This window comes from Panthera leo, chromosome A2 (genome assembly GCF_018350215.1).
Source record: "Panthera leo isolate Ple1 chromosome A2, P.leo_Ple1_pat1.1, whole genome shotgun sequence".
Taxonomy (NCBI): Eukaryota; Metazoa; Chordata; class Mammalia; order Carnivora; family Felidae; genus Panthera; species Panthera leo.
The window spans coordinates 55,878,192-55,902,634 of NC_056680.1; the positions used below are offsets into that span (position 1 = coordinate 55,878,192).

At 54.1% G+C, this 24,443-nt stretch overlaps 1 protein-coding gene across 6 annotated transcripts in view; it reads left to right on the forward strand.

The window, feature by feature from the left end:
* NUP210 (nucleoporin 210) overlaps positions 1 to 24,443 on the forward strand; it is a 108,279-nt gene that overhangs the window by 65,717 nt on the left and 18,119 nt on the right. For all 6 annotated transcript variants that reach the window (XR_006195653.1, XM_042911850.1, XM_042911874.1 and 3 more), the window contains exons 17-29: positions 219 to 411; positions 941 to 1,047; positions 2,817 to 2,921; positions 3,004 to 3,105; positions 11,491 to 11,619; positions 12,703 to 12,830; positions 12,920 to 13,055; positions 14,643 to 14,705; positions 14,873 to 15,052; positions 18,106 to 18,186; positions 19,241 to 19,372; positions 20,480 to 20,638; positions 23,708 to 23,799. Coding sequence is in view for 5 of the 6 variants with exons in the window: in XM_042911850.1 (XP_042767784.1) it covers positions 219 to 411; positions 941 to 1,047; positions 2,817 to 2,921; positions 3,004 to 3,105; positions 11,491 to 11,619; positions 12,703 to 12,830; positions 12,920 to 13,055; positions 14,643 to 14,705; positions 14,873 to 15,052; positions 18,106 to 18,186; positions 19,241 to 19,372; positions 20,480 to 20,638; positions 23,708 to 23,799 (1,607 nt within the window). In the remaining variant the exon portion in view is untranslated. The remainder of the gene's footprint in view (positions 1 to 218; positions 412 to 940; positions 1,048 to 2,816; positions 2,922 to 3,003; positions 3,106 to 11,490; positions 11,620 to 12,702; positions 12,831 to 12,919; positions 13,056 to 14,642; positions 14,706 to 14,872; positions 15,053 to 18,105; positions 18,187 to 19,240; positions 19,373 to 20,479; positions 20,639 to 23,707; positions 23,800 to 24,443) is intronic.

Below are 24,443 nucleotides of genomic sequence, written 5' to 3' on the forward strand. Positions count from 1 at the left end.
TAAAGGACCACGGGGTGGACTAAGACACCAGGTTGGACGAGCCTATGAAGCATCTTGACCGCTGCACAGCAGTAGTTAGTGACTTGCCCCCCTCCATCGCCAGGATGCCGGGAGCCCTTCCGAAGGCAGTCAGCCAGGTTCAGGGTGCACCGCATGGTCAAGAGTGGCTGTGTCCAGGCCTGGGCTTGGCCACGACGTCTGACTTTTGCTTCTCGCAGGTTCCAGTCTCCAGCCACCGCAACCCCCTGCTGGACCTGGCCGCCTACGACCAGCAGGGCCGCAGATTCGACAACTTCAGCTCTCTGAACATCCAGTGGGAGTCTACCAGGCCGTCGCTGGCCAGCATCAACCTTGACCTGCCCATGCAGCTGGTGGCCCGGGATGATGGGAGCGGCCAGAAGAAGTTGCACGGTGAGCTGGGTGGTGAGCCCGACGACCCAGGTCAGAAGGACAGGGTGTTGTGAAACCCCAGACAGACGAGAGGGGTGCTGAGGAGGGCTGGCGGCTGCTGGGGGCTTTCATCGGGGACTCCCCTTTATCCAGAACGGAAAGGAAGCAAGTTCACTCCTCTGCTTTGATCCTGCACAGACGTTCCGTGAGGCAGGAACTGGAATCTCTATTTCAGGGATGGGGACACGGGCTCAGGGTGCACAGCAGGTGTGTCTCCCATCCCCGGTTGTACGGATCAGCCAGCCTCTGGGACCCGTGCTGCTCTGAGTCATGCTGCCTTCACAGACCCCTCGGCAGCCACACATGGAGTCCCGTGCAGCTCCCCGAAGCTGCACCATGGGCCTTTTGCTCAGGGCCCGCTAACTCTTATGGTGCATGCAGTTTAAACAGACTCAGTGATGTATGTTTAGGACTATGGAGATTTAAGACTGCAAATCACAGGGAGGCAGGGGGCAAAACCCGACACCCGTTTTCCTCTCCCTGGACTCAGGTTTGCAGGCCATCTCGGTGCACGAGGCGTCGGGAACCACAGCCATCTCCGCCACCGCGACTGGCTACCAGCAGTCCCACCTCAGCACGGCCAGAGTGGTGCAGCCGGTACGTCCCCAGGCCCGCCGGTGGCAGGGAGGCCCCCGCGTCTGCCTGCATCCTGTCCGGCCTCCCAGTGTCCTGAGTCCCTTTGCTGGGTCGCACCCTCTGTTCACTAACCCATCCCTGAATCGAGCGCCTTCCCTCTGGCTTCTGGCCGCCAGTACCCCTGCCCCACACGCCTGGCATTCAGGCAGTCTGGCCCTGTCACCTCGAGGCCCCGGCGCACAGCTTTGGGAGCCCTCAGCCTTGTCTGTCCAGCCTGTTTCCCCCCGCCCCCTCACCCGTGGCCCTGACCTCAGACCCTGCCCGAGGTTGTGCCCAGGTGGCTCGGGCTTCTGTGCCTTTGCAGCTCCAGTCCCCGCTGCCTGGAATGCTGTCCCCTCACTCCCTTACTTCCTGTTTGTTAGGCTCAGCCACAGTGTCAGCCTCTGGGAAGCAGTCCCTGAACCCTGGGCACACAGTAGCTGCCCAAGGCCTCAGATCCCCCTGTGCGCCCCCTGGTATGGTACAGACATCCCTGCACATACAGACTGTTGCCATCGTCTGCATACGTTTGGGTCAAGGCCCACTGACCCAAGCCTCCCCACCCCGGCATCTCATGGGCCCCCCGCAGAGGCACTGCTCCTGGGTGGCAAATGGGTGCATGGAAGGGCTCCCCAAGAGCGGTCCTGCTGAATGATACCCACACCAACGTGGGTTTTGAGTAGGGTGAAGGCAGCAGATAATGGCTGGAAGGAGAGGGTGGGATGGGGTTCCAAGGGACCCTAAGTTCCAGCAGACGGGGCTTGAAATTGTCTCCCGGGTGGGGGGGGGAGCAAGGGGGTGGAGACCCCAGTGGGAGCGGCACTGAGGCTGGCCCTGAAGGAGCACACCTGTACGCCCCTGGTGGCTTCAGCCCGAGGTCGTCTGTCCCCACCTGCACAGGGAGTCCCTTGGCTGTGGGTGGCCTCGCGGGCCTCCCCCTCCAGGGCATCTGCACTTAGCCTCGTTGGCCTGTGGGCTTTTCTCTAGCAGTACTGCTCACGCCTTCACTTCTGGGTGTCTGCTCATTTGAGAGTCCCCCCCCTTCCCCCCTCGCGACTACCTGGCCCTTCGTCGCCTTCACAACCTGTCCTACGCGCTGACACAGGCCATTCGTTTACTGTCCCTTATAATGTAATCCTGACATTGGATTAAATCTGCATCATTGCCTGAGGACCGCTGTCGAACCCCCAGGGCTAGCACAGGGCTGGGCGGGGACGGGTGCTGAAGCAGGTGAGTCCAGGGCCGGGTTGGGTCCAGCAGTCTCCCTGGAAGGACAGGCAGCAGCTTCGCATATGGATACGGGCAGCACCCAGGGGAGTGAGGGCTGTGCTGCATCCCCCATGAGCCCCCCGTGAGGACGCCTCTACGCCCCCTCCTCTCAGCACCTATATGCTGTTTGCCCGTGTCCCCGTCCCTCACACAGGGCACTGCAGCAGGTCATCTGCTGTGCACCCCCACTTTCCTGGAGTGCGTGGGAATCACCACTCTCATGGGGCCGAGCCACCTGGGGTGGGGCACCGGCCTTGGCAGAATTCTGGTTGCCTCAAAGGAATGTGTCCTCTAAGCTGGGCTTGAAACATGATGGTTTTACTGGGGCTTATGTCCCCAACATAATGAGTACCCTGGGGTGACGCCAGGACCTGGGGTTTCTATGCTCCTTCAGGGCAGGGGTCGGTGGGAGGGGCGACCCACAGACTGGCCAGGGTTGGGCCGTTGCCTTTGGATCTAATAGCACTGCCTCACCCCTTCAGCACGACCCTCTCACGCCTGTGTCGGCCTCCATAGAACTCATCCTGGTGGAGGACGTGAGGGTGAGCCCAGAAGAGGTGACCATCTACAACCACCCCGATGTGCAGGTACGGTCCCTTCCACCTGCCACCTGGGCGTGGCCCACGGGGAGGCCTCGCCTTCGACACCCAGGCCCACCCTTCCTTGCAGGCTGAGCTGCACATCAGAGAAGGCTCTGGCTACTTCTTCCTCAACACCAGCACCACAGACATCATCAAGGTGACCTACCAGGAGGCCAGGGGCGTGGCCACGGTGAGTACGGGCCCATCTCCACCGTCCTTGTCATCCCTCGTCCGGTGGCCTTGTGGTTATCAGATTGGTTGTGTCAGAAGCAGGTGCTCAATCGCAGCAGATGCGACTTGTAACGTCTTTAGAGTCTCTGATTCATTGTTCGCGTAACTTCCATCATTTGTGACTTTTGTTCCTTCTCTGCAAACTACCCACACTCTTAGTTAGCTAATGGTTTCCTGTCAATCAGTCTGTGAATTAAAACATTATCATATAAACACAAGTCTGACGACCGTAAGGAAGATTGCTTTTTTTAAAACAAAGTTTACTGATTTATTTTGAAAGAGGGAGAGAGAAGAGAGAGTGGGAAACAGGCTCTGTACTGTTAGCACAGAGGCCAACATGGGGCTCGATCCCACGAACTGTGAGATCGTGACCTGAGCCGAAATTAAGAGTTGGACGCTGAACCGACTGAGCTGCCCCAGGCCCCCCAGGAAGATTGCTTTTGAAAGATGTATCTGCTTTTCGTGTTTTTCCATATTCCTTTCTTGACCTTCTTCCTATTCTTGCAAATATTGACTTAGCTGTGCCTGTGATATGGAAGAATTTAGTATTCTGCTTTGGTCACTGGTTACACCCTTAGTTTTTTTCCCCCCCCCCGTGTTGCTCTGTAGGCTGGCTGATTATTTCTATGCTATCATTTGTACTTAGCCATTCTCTCTTTGTAGAGCATTTCGGTTGTTTAAATCTCTCTCTCTCTCTCTTTTTGAATAGCCGTATAGTTGTAGCAAAGGGTAAAAGCAAACACCAGTATCCTAAATGTCTGCATATCTGCACAATGAGTTATTTTTGCAGTTATGAAAACCGAACTTCCTTTAAAATAAACTCACTACGGAATGTGTCAGAGAACATATCAGACCACTACCAGAAGTCATAAATGTAGGCGGCCAAGAACAAAGACATGACACCTAAGTCGTGTCATTAAATTGCCACTGTGCTGTTGCCTTTGGGCAGCTCCAGAGGTCCTTTTCTCGGTTTGCATTCACTGACCATCTTGACACGGGTGTCACGAAATTATTTGCCTCTGGAGTGGGATAGGTGGAAAGTAAATGAGGGACATGAGCAGAGTTTCCCATGAGGAACGTACCTGGAAGTGTGGGAGAGGCTTAGTTTCAGTGTCAGAGAGTAGTAGGGGGTGGTGGGGACTGTGGCAGAGTGGAAAGCAGAGACTGTGTCTAAGGGACAGCTGCGGTGTGCCTCTAGTGGCCTTTTGTTATTTTTAAAAAGGTTTTTATTTTTGTTTTTGAGAGAGAGAGAAAGCACACAAGGGGGGGTGAGGGGCAGAGGAGGAGAGAGAGAGAGAATGAATGAATGAATGAATGAATGAATCCCAAGCAGGCTCCATGATCAGTGCAGAGCCCAGGGCAGGGCTCCATCCCACAACCCCGGGATTATGAGCTGAGCTGAAATCAAGAGTCCAACGCTCAACCGCCTGAGCCACCCAGGCATCCCTTTCTGTTGGTTTTTAACAACAGCTTAATATTGTGGTATAATTCCTATGCCATACCGTCCACCTATTTAAAGTGTGCGATTCAGTGGTGTCTAATACATTCCTAGGCAGGTGCAGCCATGACCACAGTCAGTTCTGGGGCGTTTTCATCACCTCAAACAGAAACTCCGGACGGTTGAGCCATCTCCTCCCTGCTTTTACACACACACACACACACACACACACACACACACACAAACACACACACACACAAACACACACACACACACACACACAAGAGTGTTGGACTTTGTCAAATGCTCTGTGTCTCTTGAAATATTGATGTGGTTTTTTGTTTTTTATTCTGTTGATATGATGAATGGTGTTAGTTGCCTTTCAGATGTTAAACCAACCTTGCATTCTTGGGACAAGCGCTACTTGATCGTGACATATAGTTCTTTTTATATGGAACTGGGTTCCGCGTGCTAATATTTTGGCGGGTTTGTGTCGTTAAGAGTCGTAAGAGATGCTGGTCCGTGCTTTTCTCTTCTGTGATTTCTTTGTCCGGTTTGGGTATCAGGGTAACATTGGCCTCACAGAATGGCTTAGAAGTGTTTCTTCTTATTTTTGGAACAGTTTATGTAGACTTGGTAATAATTACTCTTTTAAAAAAAAATAAATGTTTATTCATTTTAGAAAGAGAGAGCAGGGGAGGCGCAGAGCAAGAGAGGGACAGGGGATCTGAAGCGGGCTCTGAGCTGACAGCAAGTGAGCCCGATATGGGACTCAAACTCATGAACTGTGAAGTCATGACCTGAGCCAAAGTGGGACGCTCAGCTGACTGAACCACCCAGGCGCCCAGCTAATAATTACTCTTAAATGTCTGGTAGGATTAACCGGTGAAGCCCCTGGGCCATCATCTTTCCTTCGTGGGTAGTTTTTTGATTATAAATCCAGTATCTTCGTTTGTTATCGGCCTATTCACATTGTTTCTTTCTGAGTCAGTTTTGGTGGCTTGGGTCTTTTGAGGACAGTTGAGGTTTTTCTTTGTTTTTGTTATTTGTTTTTACATTTTTTTACATTCTTCCAGTGGTCGGCCTTGGTCTTTACCTGTCTGTGGAAAGGACGCTTTTCCCTGGTATGGCCCTTCAGTGAAGGGTGAGGAAACACGTCATAATGTTCCTGTTCCTCTCAGAGGCACAGTCTCACATGGCAGGACCTGTGAGGTGTGTGGCCGTAAATCAGAACAAGAAAACACGATCTCTCAGCACCTGGGAATAAATGTGTGCTGCTAGAAGCCCGAAATCATAGGAAGCTGTCCCCTGGGCATTTTTGTTCCCTTTATGAAAGAAAGAATAATTCCCTGGCCATCCCTCCTGCCATGTAAATGAGTGTTTGCTGTCACATCCTTCATATTAAAAGGAAAAGCTCAAATCGTAAATAATTCTGACTGCTTGAGATATGCCTTGCTTTGCTTTACTTCTGGAAATTAAAAATAACTCCCCTGTTATCAGGAAGAGGGAAGTTTCAGGGCCCCTGGGTGGCTCAGTCAGTTGAGTGTCCAACTTTGGCTCAAGTCTCGTAGTTCACTAGTTCGAGCCCCACGTCGGGCTCTGTGCTGGCAGTTCAGAGCCTGGAGCCTGCTTCAGATTCTGTGTCTCCCTCTTTATCTCTGCCCCTCCCCCACTCGTGCTTGCTCGCTCTCTCTCTTTCTCAAAAATAAACATTAAAAAAAATAAAGAAGAGGGAAGTTGCAGTTCAGAAAAATGTGCACAGTGCCAACAATACTTGGGGATCCCTTTACTCATATTTACCTCGCACCATACGTTTTGAGTAAGCCCTGAGGATAAACCTACAGCCAGAGAGAGAACTTTCCTCCAAGAACAAATGCTTTGAAGAGCCCGTGTTTGGACTAGGCTGCCTCTGTAGATAGTGAGTGCCCCATCTCTGGAGGCAACCAAATGGGAGCTGGGACCCTTGTCTGGAAGACTAGAGATGGGATTTCAGCATCAGAGGCAAGTTTCCCCAGGCGACCTGTGAGCCCCTGTTCAGTCCTACAATTCTGCAGTTCCCTGTGCAGTCCCCCTCAGCAACAGATGCTAGGATTCTCCAATCAAGACAAATATTAATGTCCCCATTTTACAGATGGTTCTAGTAGAGCTATAGCCCTTCTCTCTTGCCTGTGGACTGGCCCTTTGCTCGCATGTCTCATTGCTTCGTGGCCCTTATGGAATGGGACACGGTGCCCAGTGCAGACATCCCACAGGACAAGCCTAGCACACTATGGACGTACCAGCAGCAGCCCGTGTGACAGGCCCTACAAGAGTCGCTTTTGCCCCAGAAGGTGTCCTGAAGGCACCTTGAGCCCTGGTGTCTCTGCTTCCCATCACCTGTGCAGAGACCTCTGCACCTCGAGGTGGAGATTGGGATCCGGTTCCCCCTTGCCTCTTCTGTAACCTGCCAGGGAAGTTTTTCATGGAGCGTTGACAATCTGTGACAGATCCTAGCAGCTTCTCTCAGACGGTTGTTTCTGAAGGACGTTTACACATTTCTTTGGCATTTTCCAGCTGCTAATTAGCAACATTCTCATTTCCCTTAATCACAGAGACAAGAAAGCCCACAGGAGTTTTTCAATTAGCTCATAGAAAATGTTTCTTTCTTTCCTATTGATACACATTCGGGATGCAAGAATGGCTTCTGGGTGTTTCGGCTTCTGAGCGTCTGTCTCTGGAAGGCAGCCGCGGAGCTCACGCACCGGGCCCATTGTGGAGGCTATTATGTCCACACAATGCATGGAGGGCTGTGCGGAATTCTGCTCACACCCCCTAAAACTCTGCAAGGGGCCTTCGTTTCAGTTTTAGCTGGGTTGCCCCTAGGAGTGTTTACCCGAGTTAAACTTAGGGTTTCTTTCTTCTCACCGATTCTTTATATTTCAAACCAAGTCATTCCAACAGAAGGATCTTATAATCATGCGATTATAAGAGCAGCGGGGAAGGCCCTACTGTGCGCCAAGCACTTTGTACCTGTAACTAACGCATTCATCTCGCAAAGATTGGTGCCTGTCATGTGCCTGGTCCCGGTCCAGGCACTGGGAGTCCGTGGGGAACACCTCATGAGCTACAGTGTTTCTGCCCATTTCCTTGGTCCCGTGATGCATAGCCGATCATGGTGACATTGTACATCTGTGGAAGCGCGTTAGGAAGGAAGATGAGGCGGGTAGCAGGTGCGAGCCTCAGGGTTTGAACTTGGGTGTGTCCTGCTTTCCCCCTGAGTGTGACCCGTGGACAGAGGTACCCGTCCCAGTCCTGGCCCTGCAGGAAGGCATAGGGCTGGCTGGGGTCCCTGGCTGGATTTCCACCCAGCATCCAAGCCAGGGTTCTTCTCGGTGTCTGTGATCTTCATGGGCTCGTGGTCACCCCCTCGGGGTCTCGATGGCATCCAGTCGGGGGCACAGACCCCAGTGCTTGCGTGGCACGGCCTGACCCACCGCACAACATTGACAAGCACGCTATATAATAGGAAGCGGGAGCTGATGGCTCCTGTGACGTGTGGAAATATTTATACGGTCCTTACTCTTCTATGAATGCTACCTATCAAGGGACAAGTCTGAAGTGTGTGGGGGCCCAGGGAAGCGAGGAACCGGGATGATGCGGGCAGACCCTCGGGGCCTGATGGGGGCCAGTAGACATCATGGCTCCAGCCCACTCACGAGCTGCCTCCGGTGCCACTGACAGTGTCTTAATGAGCAGTAATGCATTCATCGCCTCTGAAGAGATGACAGGACTTTCCTCTGGGCTCAGTGTTCGCTGAAGTTTTCAGGTGGCACCTTCAACACTTGGAAATTAGAATTCGCTCTGGGCTTGGATTTTTCTCCTCCTCCTCTCCTTCATACTCGTGCCTCAATGTCGGTCAAGAAGCAAGTGGACCCGGAATGCCTGCAGAAACAGACGTGCACAGTCTAGAGTTTGCAGTGAGGCAGGCCCCCACTCTGCCTCCAGCTGCCTGGCAGGTCCCCCCGCTTCCCCCAGAGCAGCTTCTTCGTCTCCCAAGGGGCCTGGTGAACTCTCTCCCTTAGAGCTTTGTTCAGGGGGGGTGAGGCGAGCTGATGGGTGCCAGCAGGCAGGCCGGCCGGCCAGGCCACGCAGCGTCTCCGCGTCTGTCACCCGGAAGGTGGCCGGACCTCCAGCCTCTGGGAAATCAAGCGGAAGACGAATTGATTTCCCCTCGCCACTTTCCGTCTTTGTTTAAAATGAGCAAAATGGTCCTTTTGAAGGAGAGAAAAAAAGAAAACGAGAAAGCTTTCCGTGCATTCCCCTGTGCGGGTCTTTCAGCAGCCAGTGCAACGTGTAATTTCTTCGCGCTGTGAAGGACACGCCAGGTCCTGACAGCAATAACTTCTGCAGGAGGATTAGATCGGAGCTTCGCGTTAGGCTTTCAAAGAAAGCTCTCATTTCTCTCTCAAGTTTTTAAATGAGTTTCCGTTGAGGGAAAGAGAATAAGCCAGGATGAATCGTCCTCGGCAAAACTGGAAGCCCCTGGTTTCCAGACCCCACTCCTCGGCCTGTATTTAATTCCGGACTCGTGTGGCAATGGCTCAAATTGCACAGGCATCGCTTTGGAAGGCGAGTGTGATTTCCGCCACGGGATCTTTGTTAATCGACTCTAAGTCATCGTGTGGAATAACTCAGGCACACCTCATCCGGGTTGATGTGCCCTTGAGCTCAATGACACTGACAGGGTTTCCAGCTTGGCCGAGCTTGCTAATGGGGCTGGGGCCTGCCTCAGCTCTGGCCTTTTCCGGCCGGCCCCGCCCTCCTCCCCTGCCCACAGTTCCATTCTGGTTGCTCTGGCAGAGTGTGGCAGAAGGAGCCCTGAACTGGGAGCTTGGGCACCTGGGTTCTCTCCCCAGTGCTGCCCCTCAAGGCTGGGTTCCCGTCCTGAGTGGGCCTCAGTTTCCCCATATGTGCATTGAAGGAGTTGGATCACAGCACTTCCCAAAGAGATGAGGGTACATGGGGTTTGCAGACTTTTTTTTTTTTTCCCTAGAATTTCTAGGTTTTAGCAAAGCTAAAAGTAAAGCTAAGGAAGCAAGCTGGAAAGTCAGGTTTCTTTGCCGTAACTGCAGTGACCTAGAGCTATGATCCTGGATCTTGACCTGATTGGTACATGTTTATTGGTACTGTGCTGGGTGCCAGGCTCAGCCCTGAGGCTACAGCTGGCGAGAAGACAGCCTGAGGGAGGATGGACACTAGACCACGGTCTCCATCATGGCCAAATTATATGCAGTAAAGCTGCACTAGGAGAAGTGAACAGAGGTACCTCTTAGCTGTCTGGTCAGGGAAGACTTTTCTGAGGAAGGATGCTTGAACAGGGGCCTGAAGGATGAGCAGGAGCCAGCAGGTGAAGACAGGGTGCAGGGGAAGAACCCCAGATCATTAAGATGGACTGTGTGGTCTGCAGGCAGGCAGGCAGGCAGGCAGGTGCTAGCTGGCTTTGGAGAACAGAGCAGAACTGTGGCTGGAGCCTGACAGTGGTGAGGGATCATGGTTTACAGTGACATTAGAGCCATGGGCAAGGGCCAGCTCGTGCCAGGTTCTTCCAGGATGGGCTAAGGATTTGGACTCACTCTTTGGGCAGTCTTTGAAGGATTTAGAAAAAAAAAAAATTGAGTGCTTATTTATTTTTGAGAGAGACAGAGAGAGACAGAGTGTGAGCAGGGGAGGGGCAGAGAGAGAGGAAGACACAGAATCCGAAACAGGCTCCAGGCTCCGATCTGTCAGCACAGAGCCTGACGTGGGGCTCAACCCCACAAACCGTGAGATCATGACCTGAGCTGAAGTCAGACACGTAACCAGCTGAGCCTCCCAGGTGCCCCATTTTTTGAAGGATTTTAACCTGGATATGATGTGATCATTTTTGGCTCTCTCATTAGGGTCAGAAATCTGCTTTTTATTTCCCCCACTGGTTCTTGATATTGAAATCCTAGCTTTGCAAACACTGAACCATTCACTGTAAACATCCCCTGCCCCCCATGACTGTAACACCACAAGCTGCAGGCAGCAAAGCCAGGGTTAGAGACAGGAAGCGCCGCTCTGGATTCACCCACCAGCTCTGTGGCGTACCCCACTTGCCCAGCCCCCAGACCACGTAGTTGAGATACATGCCTTAACAATACAACACGTCACTACAAGTGCATCTACAGCGTGGGAGAGTGATTATGGTGCAGTTTATTTGGGGAGAGATGCTTCTGAACGTGTGGTCCCAGGAAGCAGATAGGGAAAGGAGGAGGTTTAAAATTGGGGGTGGGGGGGTTTTTGCAGTGAAGACCGGAACACAGTAACCCGGGTGTGTCCATCTCCTCGGAATGTTCACAAGGTCTCTACGTCAAGCATGGCTGAGGCAGAGATGAATGAGACTCACAGAGCTAAACCTTGAGACTGTGGTGGCCTCTATGGTCTCTTTGCAGGTTCTGAGATTCTGCAAGGTCAGGTTAGGACTTCTGAGTGAGAGGTTTGTTTGGAAAGGAGCTATGTCATGCATGACACTCTTCCGTCACCAGAGCTGCAGAGGCAGGTGGCCTGCACAGAAGCTGGGAAATCCCGGGTTGGAATCCTCATTCTACCTCCAAATTGCTCTGTGCCCCGTGGCCATCAACTGCCCTGCTTTAAGCAGCTTCCGTTTTCTCCTTCTCATAAATTGGAGTAAATGCTCTCGGAGATCCATCCCAGTTCTACCATTTTACATTTCAAGCACTTCCCCTGGTTGGCAGTGGGGGCTCATGGCGAGGGTGGGCAGGGCAATGCTTGGGTTAGGATCTTCCTCTGAGCCCTGGCCCAGCTGTCTCCTGGAGATGGTGTCCCATGGGCAATGGGCCGATGCCATGAGCAGCTGCAGGACTGAGCCCCACTCCAACCTTCCAGGTGTTCCCTTTGCTCCCGGGCGTGTCGACAATCATGATCCATGACCTGTGCCTGGCCTTCCCAGCCCCGGCGAAGGCTGATGTCTACGTCTCGGACATTCAGGAGCTGTACGTCCGTGTGGTTGACAAGGTCAGTAGCCACTCCCTAAAAGGCCCCTCGCTGCTGATTCACAGAGGCTGGGAGAGCGGTGTTTCTGTGGGAGTTATCTTCCTCATGCCCTGTTTCTGAGTCCCTGTACCCAGCTCCGCCTGCCCCCCCACCCCCACCCCGCCAAGTTGCTTTGAGCTTATGATGTTGTCTCTCCTCTGTCACTCCGCGTGTGTGATGTCAAGCAACCTCTGAGGTTATACTTCTTCCTGCCAGTCGACATCGGTAAAGCTCAATTGCGAATCCCGCCCGACGTCGTCTCCTCGTGAGCCCCGACTTGGGGATTCTCGGTCTCTAGCTGGTGTAGTTACTAACTGGCCAGGCATACCCCTTGCTGATGGTGAATTTTCTCCCTAGTGTGAGGGTTTTTGGAATCTCATCAGCAAATGAGTAAAATGAGCTATGCCAAGTGCTTTTGCAAAAGGAATGCGTAATAGGTCTAGGATTTTCTTTAATGCAAACAGGGAATTTTTATTACTGCAAATACCTGAAGGAGCTGCAGCCAGGCTTATAGAGGGTTGCTGTCAGGTTCCTATCTTCCTGACTGGAGAGAATGGTTAGTAATTAAAAGGGGAATGTTCAAGCAGCTTAGAGTGCTTGAAAAGCCAATATTCTCTCACACCGCCTCAAATGTTCCTTCTGTGGTTTTACTTCCACTGGTAATTTGCTGATCAGAGTTCTACTTCTTCACTAAGCATTTCTGACTCTTGGTATCTTAAAGTTCTTACTGTACATATTATATGGTGCCAGATGTGAGCTGTTCAGTCAGTGAGCACTTATGGAACTCCTACTGTATGCCATTCTGGCTGTGTCTTTTCACTCTAACTAGATTCTTAATTCTTTAAGAGCGGAGAGCGTCATTTTTGCATTTAAGGATCCCCAAAGCTCTTTGTGTGCAGTAGGCACTTGATTAATTTTCATCTGTTGATTGGCTGATTGTCTGGAGTTCAAGCTAGGTCTGTGGGTTTAAGGTTGATGACGCTTTCACAGAAAGCCTTAGGGTACAGTAGGTGATGAAACTGGTCATTCAAAGGCTACCCTGAGTTTCTGTCCCCTATGATGCAGGTGGAGATTGGAAAGACGGTCAAGGCATATGTCCGGGTGCTGGACTTTCACAAGAAGCCTTTCCTGGCCAAATACTTCGCCTTCATGGACCTGAAGCTCCGAGCAGCCTCCCAGATCATTACATTGGTGTGAGTCCTCCTAGGGGTCAGAGGAAGGCATCACAGGGACAGGACTGGCAGGTCCAGGGGAGAAGTCCCAGCCCTTCCCTCTGTTCCAGGGCCCTCGATGAAGCCCTTGATAACTATACCGCCACGTTCCGCGTCCACGGTGTGGCCATTGGCCAGACCAGCCTCACCGCAACCGTGAGTGATAAAGCTGGACAGCGAATCAACTCAGCCCCGCAGCAGATTGAGGTAAAGCTGTTTCCCTTCCCACCTTCCTGTGTGGGATCAGTCCTGCCCTTACTGCATGCGTGCACGGGGTGGGAAGTGTGTCATTTCTGTGGCGGGCCAGGGAATTATGGGGGTAGCCCAGGAAGCTGCCGTGGAGAAACCAGGTTAAAATCTATACCCTGCAATGTCCCCTGATTAAAAGGGAGCCATCACCAGTCCCAGGGATCTGGGGAGGCAGCTCCAGAGGGAGGGACCTGAGTGACTTTTACCTCCCTCTGGGACAGAGTGGGCAGGATGTGGCTCAGAGAAAGGGAGCCGCTCGTCACACAGCCGGGGAGTGGAAGAACACTCTTGAAACCCTTCGGTGCCAGAAGGGAGCGGCTGGGTAGAAGCCGTGGGCAGATTTAGGCTCCTGTGTGGAAGCCCATCTTGACAGTCGGTCTGCACCCGCCCTTAGAAGCAGTGGACTTTTGTCGTGAGCTCCTGGAGCAAGCAGGTCCTGAGTGAGGGAGCTCTGGGGCACCCCGCAGTCATCTCAGTGTGTGACTTGGGACTCGTCTTGTGGCATTAGGTGTTCACACAAGCCTCCCAGTCCCCGCTGGCCAGAATTTCCCGGCCAAGTTTCTCCATCAGCTGCTTGTCTCCTGCCAGCGTCCTCCACGGGTCTCATCCACCCAGGGGCGGATAGACTTTATATTAAACTGTGCCGGAGCTGGTGGTTCTGGTTCGTGCCTCTAGAAGGAAGGGCTCCTTTCTTCTGGTGAAGAAGAATTCATTTCTGCCATAAATAGCTCAGCCCTGCGGAGACTAATCCTGATGCACAAAGCAGCCCCTTGGCCACCAGGCTCTTCCTGTGCTCCTGCCGGGCGGGCACTGCGGGGGGGTTGCAGGACGATGGTGTTGGGCTTCTTTGTGCTGCAGAGACCAGGACATCCTTGTCCTTGACCCCCCACACCCCTCTTTCTTCATCTGAGAAGTTTTGAGGGCATCGAAGTAGAGCACTATTCTCAGGCAATTTATCAGTAGAAATTGGAGAAGTTCAGTGAAATGGAACATCTTGAAGGCACTGGAATGTAAACCTTGACGTGCATTGGAATCCCCTGGAGGACTTGTTAACATATAGATTTCAGGACTCCCCCCCCCCCCCCCCCCCCCCCCCCACCGCCCTGCCTCATTCTGGTTTCATAGACCGGGGTGGGCTGGAGAATGTGTATTTCTAACGATTGCCCGGTGACCCTGGTGCTGCTGGTCAGGGGACCGTGCCGTGAGAACCACTGCTCTACGCAGGGGTCTCACATGAATAAAATTGTCTTTCTTTTCATGGGGTTTCACATCTGGTGAAATGAAGCATCGTTGTAAACAACAGAACATGCCCCTGAGAACCACAGATCCTCAGGCCCATGGGCGGGCTGAAATCCTGGGCGGGGGGGGGCGCTCAGCCCCCCCCCACCAGAGCTGGTCAGGACCCCAGGCCCTCGCCAGTCCCTTCTAACAGAGGAGGGATGTCCAGGCACCGTGCCTCCCTGAAAATATTCAGGGGTGAATTCTGCCCAGCTGCGCGAGCTTGGAACACGATGGCCCCCTTCTCTCTTGTGTCTCCACATGCAGGTCTTTCCCCCGTTTAGGTTGATACCCAGGAAGGTGACGCTGATCATCGGGGCTATGATGCAGGTAGGAACCAAAGGCCGCGTGCTCGCCCACCCCTACCCGTGGCCCCTGCCTAGCTCCAGGCTGGCCTGCCCTCCTGGGCGCCAGAGGGCTAAGATGGGGCGCTCCGGGCCCTGAGCTCTGAGGATGAGGCGGGGGCTGATGGGCACTGCTATTTCTCCCTACGCCAGATCACCTCGGAGGGTGGCCCCCAGCCCCAGTCCAACATCCTCTTCTCCATCAGCAATGAGACCGTTGCCGTGGTAAACAGTGCCGGGCTGGTGCGGGGGCTGGCCGTCGGCAATGGCACCGTGTCTGGGGTCGTGCAGGCCGTGGACGCTGAGACCGGCAAGCTTGTCATCGTGTCTCAGGTAACGAGCGTGGGCTCCACTGGACGTGGGTGCTTCCGAAGCCTCCCTGGGCATGAGCCCTCTAAGTGCTGGGGTGCACTGCGCCCCTCAAGAGCTGGGGTGCTGGTCAGCTGGGATGGGGAGGAAGTCTGTTAACTGGGTTCTGGCTCTGCTCGTGAGGACCACCCCTCTCTGAGGGTCCTGCTTCTGCCCTCTGAGTCCACAGCCCCTGTCTGCCACCTGACCACCCACCAGGGCCAGCCTAGCCAACTTGGGGGCCCCTAAGATCGCTCAGAATTCTCCAGACTGAGTCTCCCCAAGTGCTCTTTTTTTTTTAATGTTTGTTTTTGAGAGAGAGAGCACATAAGTGGTGGAGGGGGAGAGAGAGAGAGAGAGAGAGGATCCAAAGCAGGCTCTGTGCTGACAGCATAGAGCCCAACATGGGATTTGAACTCACAAACCGTGAGACCATAACCTGAGCTGAAGTCGGACGCTTAACTGACTGAGCCACCCAGGCGCCCCTCCCCAGCTGCTCCTTAAGGGACAGAGCCTGGTCTTCAACCCCGTCCCTGCCCTGGGGACATTCCAGTGCACGATGGTCACGCAGCCTGCAGCCCTCTAGTCCTCTCAGCACCCCTGCCCCAGGGCGTCTACGGCTACCCTGTTTCCAGACGATGGTCCTGAGGCACAGCTAGTGGACCAGGGCTTGGGGACATTCTGATGGAAAAGGGGTTACTGTTAGTTCCGACACGCTTCGTGGATCGCAGTGTGTGTTTTCAGGGGCGTGCGTAGCCAGACTGCTCTAAGCATGTGGACGATCGGACATCAGTAGTGTTTCAGACCCAGAGTTCTATTTCCAGGAGAAAAGGAGACCCTGAATCACGTACCAACGAACTTAAGTTATCCCCCAAGCCTCTCGGCTGGACTCGGGGACTTTTGCTAAGCGCTTTTCTGGATCAGCGGAGACAATGGAAGGCCGAGCTAGGGGAGTCCTCCCCCCAGGAGGGTCTTCCTGCCCCTCATTAGTAGCATTGACACTAGGCGGGTGAAAGTCGGTTTCTAAGTCCGATAGTTTCCCTTGTTTCCCAGGGGGTAGAGACCTCACCGGGGTCCGGAAGGGAGACGGGAGATGGTTTCCACCTCCTGAGCAGGGCTCAGAGTGCTCAGATTCTCCCTGACGGTGCCCTGTGGAAGCATCTCAGGGGAGACTGCAGCGTGGACATGACCGTGCCAGAAATCTGGGCTCTAAGAAGAGCATTGTTCTGTGTAACGTGACTGTGGACAGCCTTTTCAGAACCCTGTCACCCTGCTCCTTGTCCAGCCTGCAGGGCCCCCTGGAAGGAGTCCATGAGCTCCCATGAGCTCATAGCATCTGAACACAGGGCACCCACGGGAGCTGGCTCTGTGCACTGCCCTGGAGATGTGCCCTTCTTCCCTGCGGCTGACTTTGATCTGACATTGGGTTCATTGATTTACTCCTGTTTGCCCTAGTTTCAGTGTCTCTGCAAGTAACCGGTTAAGCCACAAAGTCCTTTTGCATCGTGGAGGTAGATGCCCTGATTGTACCTATTGATTTTTATAAAGACAAAGTGTCGGGAACGTGAAATCTGCCCTGTGGCATACAGCAGGATTCAGATAGACGTCTTGGAGGAGAAGATGAAGGACCAACGAGGCCTTGCCTTTTTTTTTTTTTTTCTCTTCTTCTGAAGAAAGGATTAGGGCTTCGGGAACCAGCCTATTTTTCTCCCCCTGGGGGCCCAGGTGGCTGAAATGGCAGCTGGCTGGAACTATGGCCAGAGGAGCTGACGGCCATGCATTTCCCTCCCAGCCACTTCTCTCTCTCTTTTCTTTAAATAATTGTTTTTTTTTTTTTTTGAGAGATAAAGTGTACAATGAGGGGAGGAGCAGAGGGAGAGAGAGAGAGAGAGAGAGAGAGACCCAAGCAGGCTCCCCACTGTCTGTATGGAGCCCAATGTGGGGCTTGAACCCATCAACCGTGAGATCATGACCTGAGCCGAAACCAAGAGTCGGACGCTCAATTGACTGAGCCACCCAGGCATCCCACTTCTCTTTGTGGTCTGACCTCGCTGGGCCACCTCTCTCCGTGTGTCTCTCATCGGGTGGGGTGGGAGAGGAACTCGGGGAGGGTCTGGCACCCCTGGGCAGGTGGAGTGACTTTGCCAGCAGTTCCATCTGAAATCCATCTCCTAGAGCCCAGGCAGGCAGTGGTTCAGCCTGAGGCCCACGTGTCCACAAAGTGTAGGGGGTTCTGCTCAGAAGCTCCCAGTTCATCTTTCTAAACCAGATCATAGAATCAGCACCCATGGCCAAAGCATGGGCCTGGACTGGCAGAAGGAGACTGGGCAGTGAAAGGGACAAAGGCAAGGAAGAGAAGGAAGAGAATGGGTGTTTATTGAGTACCTACTATATGCCAGGCATTAGCCCGGATCACAAGACACAGGGTGGGCTCAGTATATAAAAAAGGCTTAAGGGTTTTAGTAGCCTGGGTTCAACAGAGTCAATAGCACTATAAAGAAGCCTGATAAGGTTAATCTTTGACCAGATTAGCAAGAGTATAGACTTCAGAATGAAGGAGAATATACAGTCTGCTCTAACGAGACTCTATCTGTATCCCACATTTGTCCCAACACCCTGATCATTGACGGAGAGTAACACATTAGATTTAGGGTCGGGAACATCTGGACTCCTGTCTTGTGAGGGCCACCCAACCTAGAGAAGAACAGTGTCCGGTCACTGCCCCCTAGTCTCTCTGGTGCTGACCCGGAACGACTCCATCTAATAGGTCTGCAGGCTCAGAGGACAAGGCTGGGAGCCCCAAGGGAACGGGAGGAACAGTGGCCAGATCTGTGTGGGGTGAGCCACCCACAAAACCAGGCTGCCTTGGGAAGAGGAGGGTGGTGCTGGACATCCGTGAGCACCTTCCAGCCATGCAGCTCCCAAGCTGGCCTTGGCAAGAGCCTCCCTGTTTGGAGGGGTCCCTTGGTGAAACACCTGTTGTTGGCTGATAGTACCCCCCTGCCCCAGCCAGCCTGAGCCCAAAGCCCTTTCCCTAGGACCTCGTGGAGGTGGAGGTGCTGCTTCTCCAGGCGGTGAGGATCCGTGCCCCCATCACTCGGATGAGGACGGGAACCCAGGTGAGACAGGGACCCCTCCAGCACCTGCTGCCGGTGTCGCTGTCTGGGCAGCCCCCTGGCGGGTCTCAGGCTCCGAGTTCTGGTTCAGGCTGAGCTTGCGGGGAGTGGAAGTTGCTACTAGGTCGCTGTTTCCTCTCCTGCTCAACCCCCGCTTATCTCTGGGGTCAGACTGAGCTTTAGGACGGAGCCCTACCATTTCCTGCTCTAGGCCTCACAGGCATTCTGTGTGTTCTCGCTCCCAGTGCAAAGCCCTCGTGGGCATAGCATTTACCCCTCTCCAGTTCTGGGTCCCCCTCCCTCAGCACAGTTATTGAGTGATGCCTGTGTCACCCTTCCACACCTGGAACAGCACCTGGCAGGGAACAGGCGCCAACGCTTGGATAGCAGGACCTCAGGGCTTTCTGTGCGGTGACTCATTTGACACTCATCAACAAGCTGTGAGGTGGCTCCCGGTGTCAGTCTCTATGTTACGGGTGGGGAAATGAAAGCCTAGAAAGCTTATGGCCTCTGCCCAAGGTCGCATGGCTAGTAAGTGCCAGAACTGGAAGTTGACCCAGGCGGCCTGGCATGGAGTCCATTCTTCCCGTTAGCGGTATTGCCTCCCCTGGTGGGCACTCAGGAAGCACGGGTTGAGGGAGCCCGTGAACCCCACCTGTGCCCATTCCACGTGAGCAGGGAGCCCCTGCTAGATTGAGAGAGGAGCAGAGGCACGGATGGCAGGGTGGCCTGGGCTGGGCTGCCCGGGGGGCTGCAGGCCCCCTGGAGCTGTAGGGGGCCACGTCACCAAGGGGGTCTGTCAGCCAAGGTGAGACGCCGTGCACAGCTCAAGAAGGACCGCGTGCGGAGGGGCTGGCTCTGTCTCTTGTTTGCTCATTTGCAATTTCACCAGAGCTTCTCGCCCCTGTGCCAGGCCCTTCTCTGGTTAGGGAAGAAGGGCCCCCCTTGCACAAAGGAGACAGGAAAGCGCCCGGGCTGCTGGAGGTTCCCCAGGGCTTGGGGGGGCACTCTTGGCGGTGGGACTCTGCTGGTCACGGGCCTGGCTTCTCTCCTGCAGATGCCTGTTTACATCACTGGGATCACCAACAGCCAGAACCCTTTCTCCTTTGGCAATGCCGTGCCGGGCCTGACCTTCCACTGGTCTGTCACCAAGCGGGACATCCTGGACATCCGGGGGCGGCACCAGGAGGTAACCCCCCCCCCCCCGGGTCCCCTGCCCCCTGCATGCACCGGCGTCCGGAGCCGGGAGGGTTCTCCCCACGTTTCTGCACGTGAGCTCTGCCCCCTCCCTCCCAGGCTGGTCCTGGCCCTGTCCTGCTCTCTCTCAGGGCTCGTTGGGACACCTTCTCCCAGATCCTGCCACTGCACTGTCCACCCCCCACCCCCAGTGACCTGCCTCTGTTCCCAGTCCTCTCGTGACCAGGAATATGGGCTCCTAGCTCTCCCTCCTTCCCGGTCCCGGACTGCCTGCAACCCTTTCCACTTTAAGCACATTCTTGCTAAGCGCCAGAGAGGGGCGTCGCGGGTAACCCGCTTCAGAAGGCAGCCTTGTGGGGAAGTCACAAAAGTTCCAGGCCGTCACAGGGTCTTGGTCAGGGCCCCTACTCTGTACTTCTGACCTTCTTTCTGAGGCCATGCCTCACAGCCCTGGGGCTTTTTCCAGATTTACCCCAGAGGGCAACCACCCCCCCCTCCCCTTAGCCCTTCTTAGAGGGACCCTGGCCTCTCCTCAGACCTCAGAGCTGGACGAGTAGTTATAACCCCCTCGTTGTGTTTACAAGCCCATACGGAAGGGACATGCCTGTCTGGCCCAGGGAGCCAGTGGGGAAATGGGACAGTGGGACCAGGTTCCAGCCCTGGTGACTCTAGTCTGCCCTCCCTGGGTCATACAGGACTCGAGTGTGGGGTGGTTTTGAGAGGTTTCTTCTTGCCTTGTCTGTGCATGGTGGGGAGGGTCCTGTCTCCAGTGCCAGGGGCTTCCTCAGACTGTTCCCATAACACGGACATCCCAGAATAGAGGGTCCCTTCGCGGAAAACTGCCAGGTCTAGCAAATACCTCTCGGTTCATCACCCACCCCACACACTAAGGGCTCTGAGAAGCTCCGCCTGCCTGGGTTGGCCCAACATCCCCCACATGCACCCATGAACCTCGTGAAACTCTGCCTCCCACACCCGTGACGGGTTAGCGGGCCCTGGCCGGAGCGGTGAGGCGACGGCCTTTGAGAACAGGCAGGTGGATGTCGGGGGAACTGGAGCCCCTGGCCCTCCCTGAGAACCTGTTTGGTGTCCATCCCAGGCTTCGCTCCGGCTCCCGTCACAGTACAACTTTGCCATGAACGTGCACGGCCGGGTGAAAGGCCGGACCGGGCTGAGGGTGGTGGTCAAGGCTCTGGACCCCGCTGCTGGACAGCTGCACGGCCTCGCCAAAGAGCTCACTGACGAGATCCAAATCCAGGTAAAGGACACGTGGGCAGAAGCCGCCGTCAGAGGGAGAGGAGGTGCCAACCCAGTAGCCTCTCCCCCCGGGGACCATTCGGGGGCACATCAGCCCTTCTGCCACCCCATACCTGAGGAGTTCTCGGGCTGCGGGGGAGCCCGAAGATGGGGCTGCCTGAGGGCATAGGGTGGGGGCGGGTGGCTGGCAGTCCAGGAGGTCTGAAATAGCTTGATGTATTCCCTAAAGAGCGGGTAATCCTGAGCTAGGAGTCTGAGGCACCTTCATGGTAGAAAGAAGCCAGAGAACTGTCTGAATGGGGCATTAATTGAATTGTCTGTGTTTATTTCGCAAACACTCACAGACCACTTACCAGAGGCGGACTTGCCATTCCCCAGTCCCCAGTGTTGCCTCACCCGTGAAGTGCCTCCCAAAGCCTGTGGGGCAGGCGCTGTGGGCGTTGCTGCTTGATGATGAGCCCGAGGCCTCACACTCACACTCTGAAGAGTGTGCCCCCAGGTTGCAGTGAGTGGGTGGTGGGTCCTGAAAGGCCTGGAGGGCTGTGCTGTGTGTACGGCCTGGGAGACGGTGTGACCCATCGATTCACAGATGGAAACCGAGCCTCAGAGAGGGAGGGGGCCTGCTCCAAGCCCCCAGAGGAGCCCCACTGAGTCAGGACCAGGAGCTCAGCAGTTTTTCTCCCACCCAGGCCTCAGTACCTGTGTCTTTCTCTCCAGTCTGCCCTCCTTCCTCCCCTGACTATCGGAGCCCCTCAGTGAAACTAAGGATCTGGGACCCAATAACCTCTGGGATGCCTTAAATGGCAAAGAAAAATTGGGGGTACTTGGGTGGCTCAGTCAGTTAAGCGTCCGACTTCAGCTCAGGTCATGATCTCACGGTTTGTGGGTTCAAGCCCTGCGTCAGGCTCTGAGCTAACAGCCCAGAGCCTGGAGCCTGCTTCGTATTCTGTGTCTCCCGCTCTGTCTGCCCCTCTCCCACTCATGCTCTGTCTCTCTCTCTCTCTCAAAAATAAACGTTAAAAAAAATTGCAAGAAAAAATTGAAAGCAGCTCCTGAACGTGAGAAAAGAAACAGATCAGGTCCCCTCTTCAAGAAGAAATAAAGCATTTTCTAACCTAGGCGCCTACCTAGTCAGGGGTAAAGATTCTCAAAGAAAGAAACTGTCATTTACCAACCCCCCTCACCTCGGGCTGCACATGTGTGCATGCACACACACAGACACAAACACACACAGACACGTAACATACATACGCATGCAGAGACACAGACACGTATGTATACACAGATAAATACAAACACAGACACATGCAAATAGATGTTCTTCCCAGTTAAAAATGAAAGCATGTCTGGCACCTCCTCATTGGATAAAGATGGGGCTTTGCAGCCTTCGAATTCTGTGACCTTGCATGAGTCACTGAGCATCTTTGTGCCTCAGTTTCCCTAGCTGATAGCAGTTGGAGGTTTGGGTATGTCAGAGACTTAGCGATGCTGGATCCAGCCCACAGATGTATTTGATTTGGCTCATTCTGTGCTCTGAAACCATTTTTATTTGTTGCGAACATTTAAAAATAGGAAGATGTATAAAAATCCAATAGGCAGCTTGTCCTGAAGATACATGGCATTTTTCCACATGTGCCAAAATCAGCAGGAGATGGGAAGCAGCCCCTCCTGGCCCCATTGCCCCCCGCTTCTCCCCGATGGTGAGACCACCTGTCAGTTGCCATTGACCCTGGTGCTTGCATTATTCCTTTTCTTAAACTTGAGTTAACAGGAAAGTAATATCTCTCTTGCACCTTAATTTACCTCTAAAGAGGGACAATAGGGGCGCCTGGGTGGCTCAGTCACTTAAGCATCTGACTTCGGCTCAGGTCGCGATCTTGCAGTTCGTGAGTTCAAGCCCTGCGTCGGGCTCTGTGCCGACAGCTTGGAGCCTGGAGCCTGCTTCGGATTCTGTCTCCCTCTCTCTCTGCCCCTCCCCTGCTCATGCTTTGTCCCTCTCTGTCTTTCCCTGAAAAATAAACATTAAAAAAATAAAATAAAGAGGGACAATAAAGAATATGCATTTAAGACAAATAGGAAGTAGGAGGAGACATTTTTGCATGTACTTCCTGTGCAGTGCATGCATCCGAGTCAAAATCAGGCTGCTCCACTCTGGGTGCCACCTGCCTAGTGGAAGGACTCCCCTGATGCCAGAACCTCATCTAGCTCCCAAGGTCATTTATCATTCACCATTTCGGAAGTGCTGCCACACACATTGCTACTAGAATCCTGCGGCTCTTTGAGACAGACATGGCAAGGATTATTAGTTTTAGACCCATTTTACAGATGAAGAAATCTAGACTTACATATACGATCAGAACATAGCAGTGCTGGGAGGGAGGGAGTTTTCTTGGAAAACCAAGCCCTTGGGATCCAGCCAGTCTGATCATATCAGAAGCCAGTGGGGAGCTCAGAGCTGTGCTCGGCATCCAGACCCAGATGCCAAGGAAGGTCCTTCCAAGGGTTCCTAGAGAAAGGGACTTGGAAGGGTGGTGGGCAGTTAGGGTGCATGTAGGGAGGGGTCTCGAGTTACCATAAGTGCAGCAACCATGGGCTGGGGAGCCGTCGAGGGCCCCGGGGTTCCTGGGGAGCGATGATCAGATTCACTCGGACATTACCAGGTTTATCATCTGCCCTGGTTCGCCAACATGCCCCATACCCACACTGTGCGGATCCCGCGGGAGCGTGGCAGGAGGGAGTGAGATGGGGGTTATTCTGAGATGGTCACATTGAGGAGCAGCTGAGCAAGACCCTGGGTCCTGTAACTCTCTACGCTGCCTTCCGTGCCCAGAGAGATGTCCCCACCACCGGGAATCTGGGGAGGAGCCCGTGCTTCCTGGCTCCATGAAGCAGATGCCGTCGGGGCCTCTCTTAAAAGTCAGCCCTCCCCGTCCCATCCCCAGCCACCTGACAGGTGCTGGCAACAGTGATCCTCCTGTCTCCACCCTGTTGGTCTCCCTCCCTGGAGGGGAGCTGGTGCCTGGCCGTGACTCCAGTCGCATGACAGGAAACAAAACTCCCTCCATTCTAGGTATTCGAAAAGCTGCTGCTGCTGAGCCCTGAAATAGAAGCAGAGCAAATATTAATGTCGCCCAACTCGTTTATAAAGCTTCAGACAAACAGGTACGTGACTCAGCGCTTGTTTGCAGCTGGGCTGAGACGCTGCGCTCGGCACCCGACGGCTCATTTGTCAAAGTTGTCAGGAGCCGCGGGTGCTTCAAGCGAACGGCATCTTCCTGGGCTTGAAGTGGGTGCGGCTTCTGCATTTCCCCCTCTCTCCGCCATGGATGTCGTCTTCTGCTGTTCCGCATCACGTGTTCCCAAGGGTCCTTCTTATCTTCCCCGTAGCCTCGAAAGGTTTGAATGCCCACTGCTCAAACCCGCTACCTTAAAGGGAAAGAAGTGCTACCTTGGAAGAGTTAAATTTTCAAATGCCCCTTTGTCTTCAAGGCTTGCTGTTCAGTGTGAATAATTCCTGACCCAGCAGCATGGGCATCACCTGGGAACCGGTTAAAATGCAGACCCCGGGCCCCACCCCAGACCTGCACGTAACAAGACCCCCACTCGATGGGGATGCACATCGTTGTCTACAAGGCACAGGTGTAAAACACGTCTGCAAATGTCATTCCCACCTTGCATTCAAATGGGGCGCCTTTGGTGGCAATGACTTGCACGTGACCTACAGTTGCACGGTGGGGGAGGGGCTGTAAGGACCACAGGAGTGCTCGCGTGTTCTGTGGAGCGCACACATGTGGTGGTCATTCGTG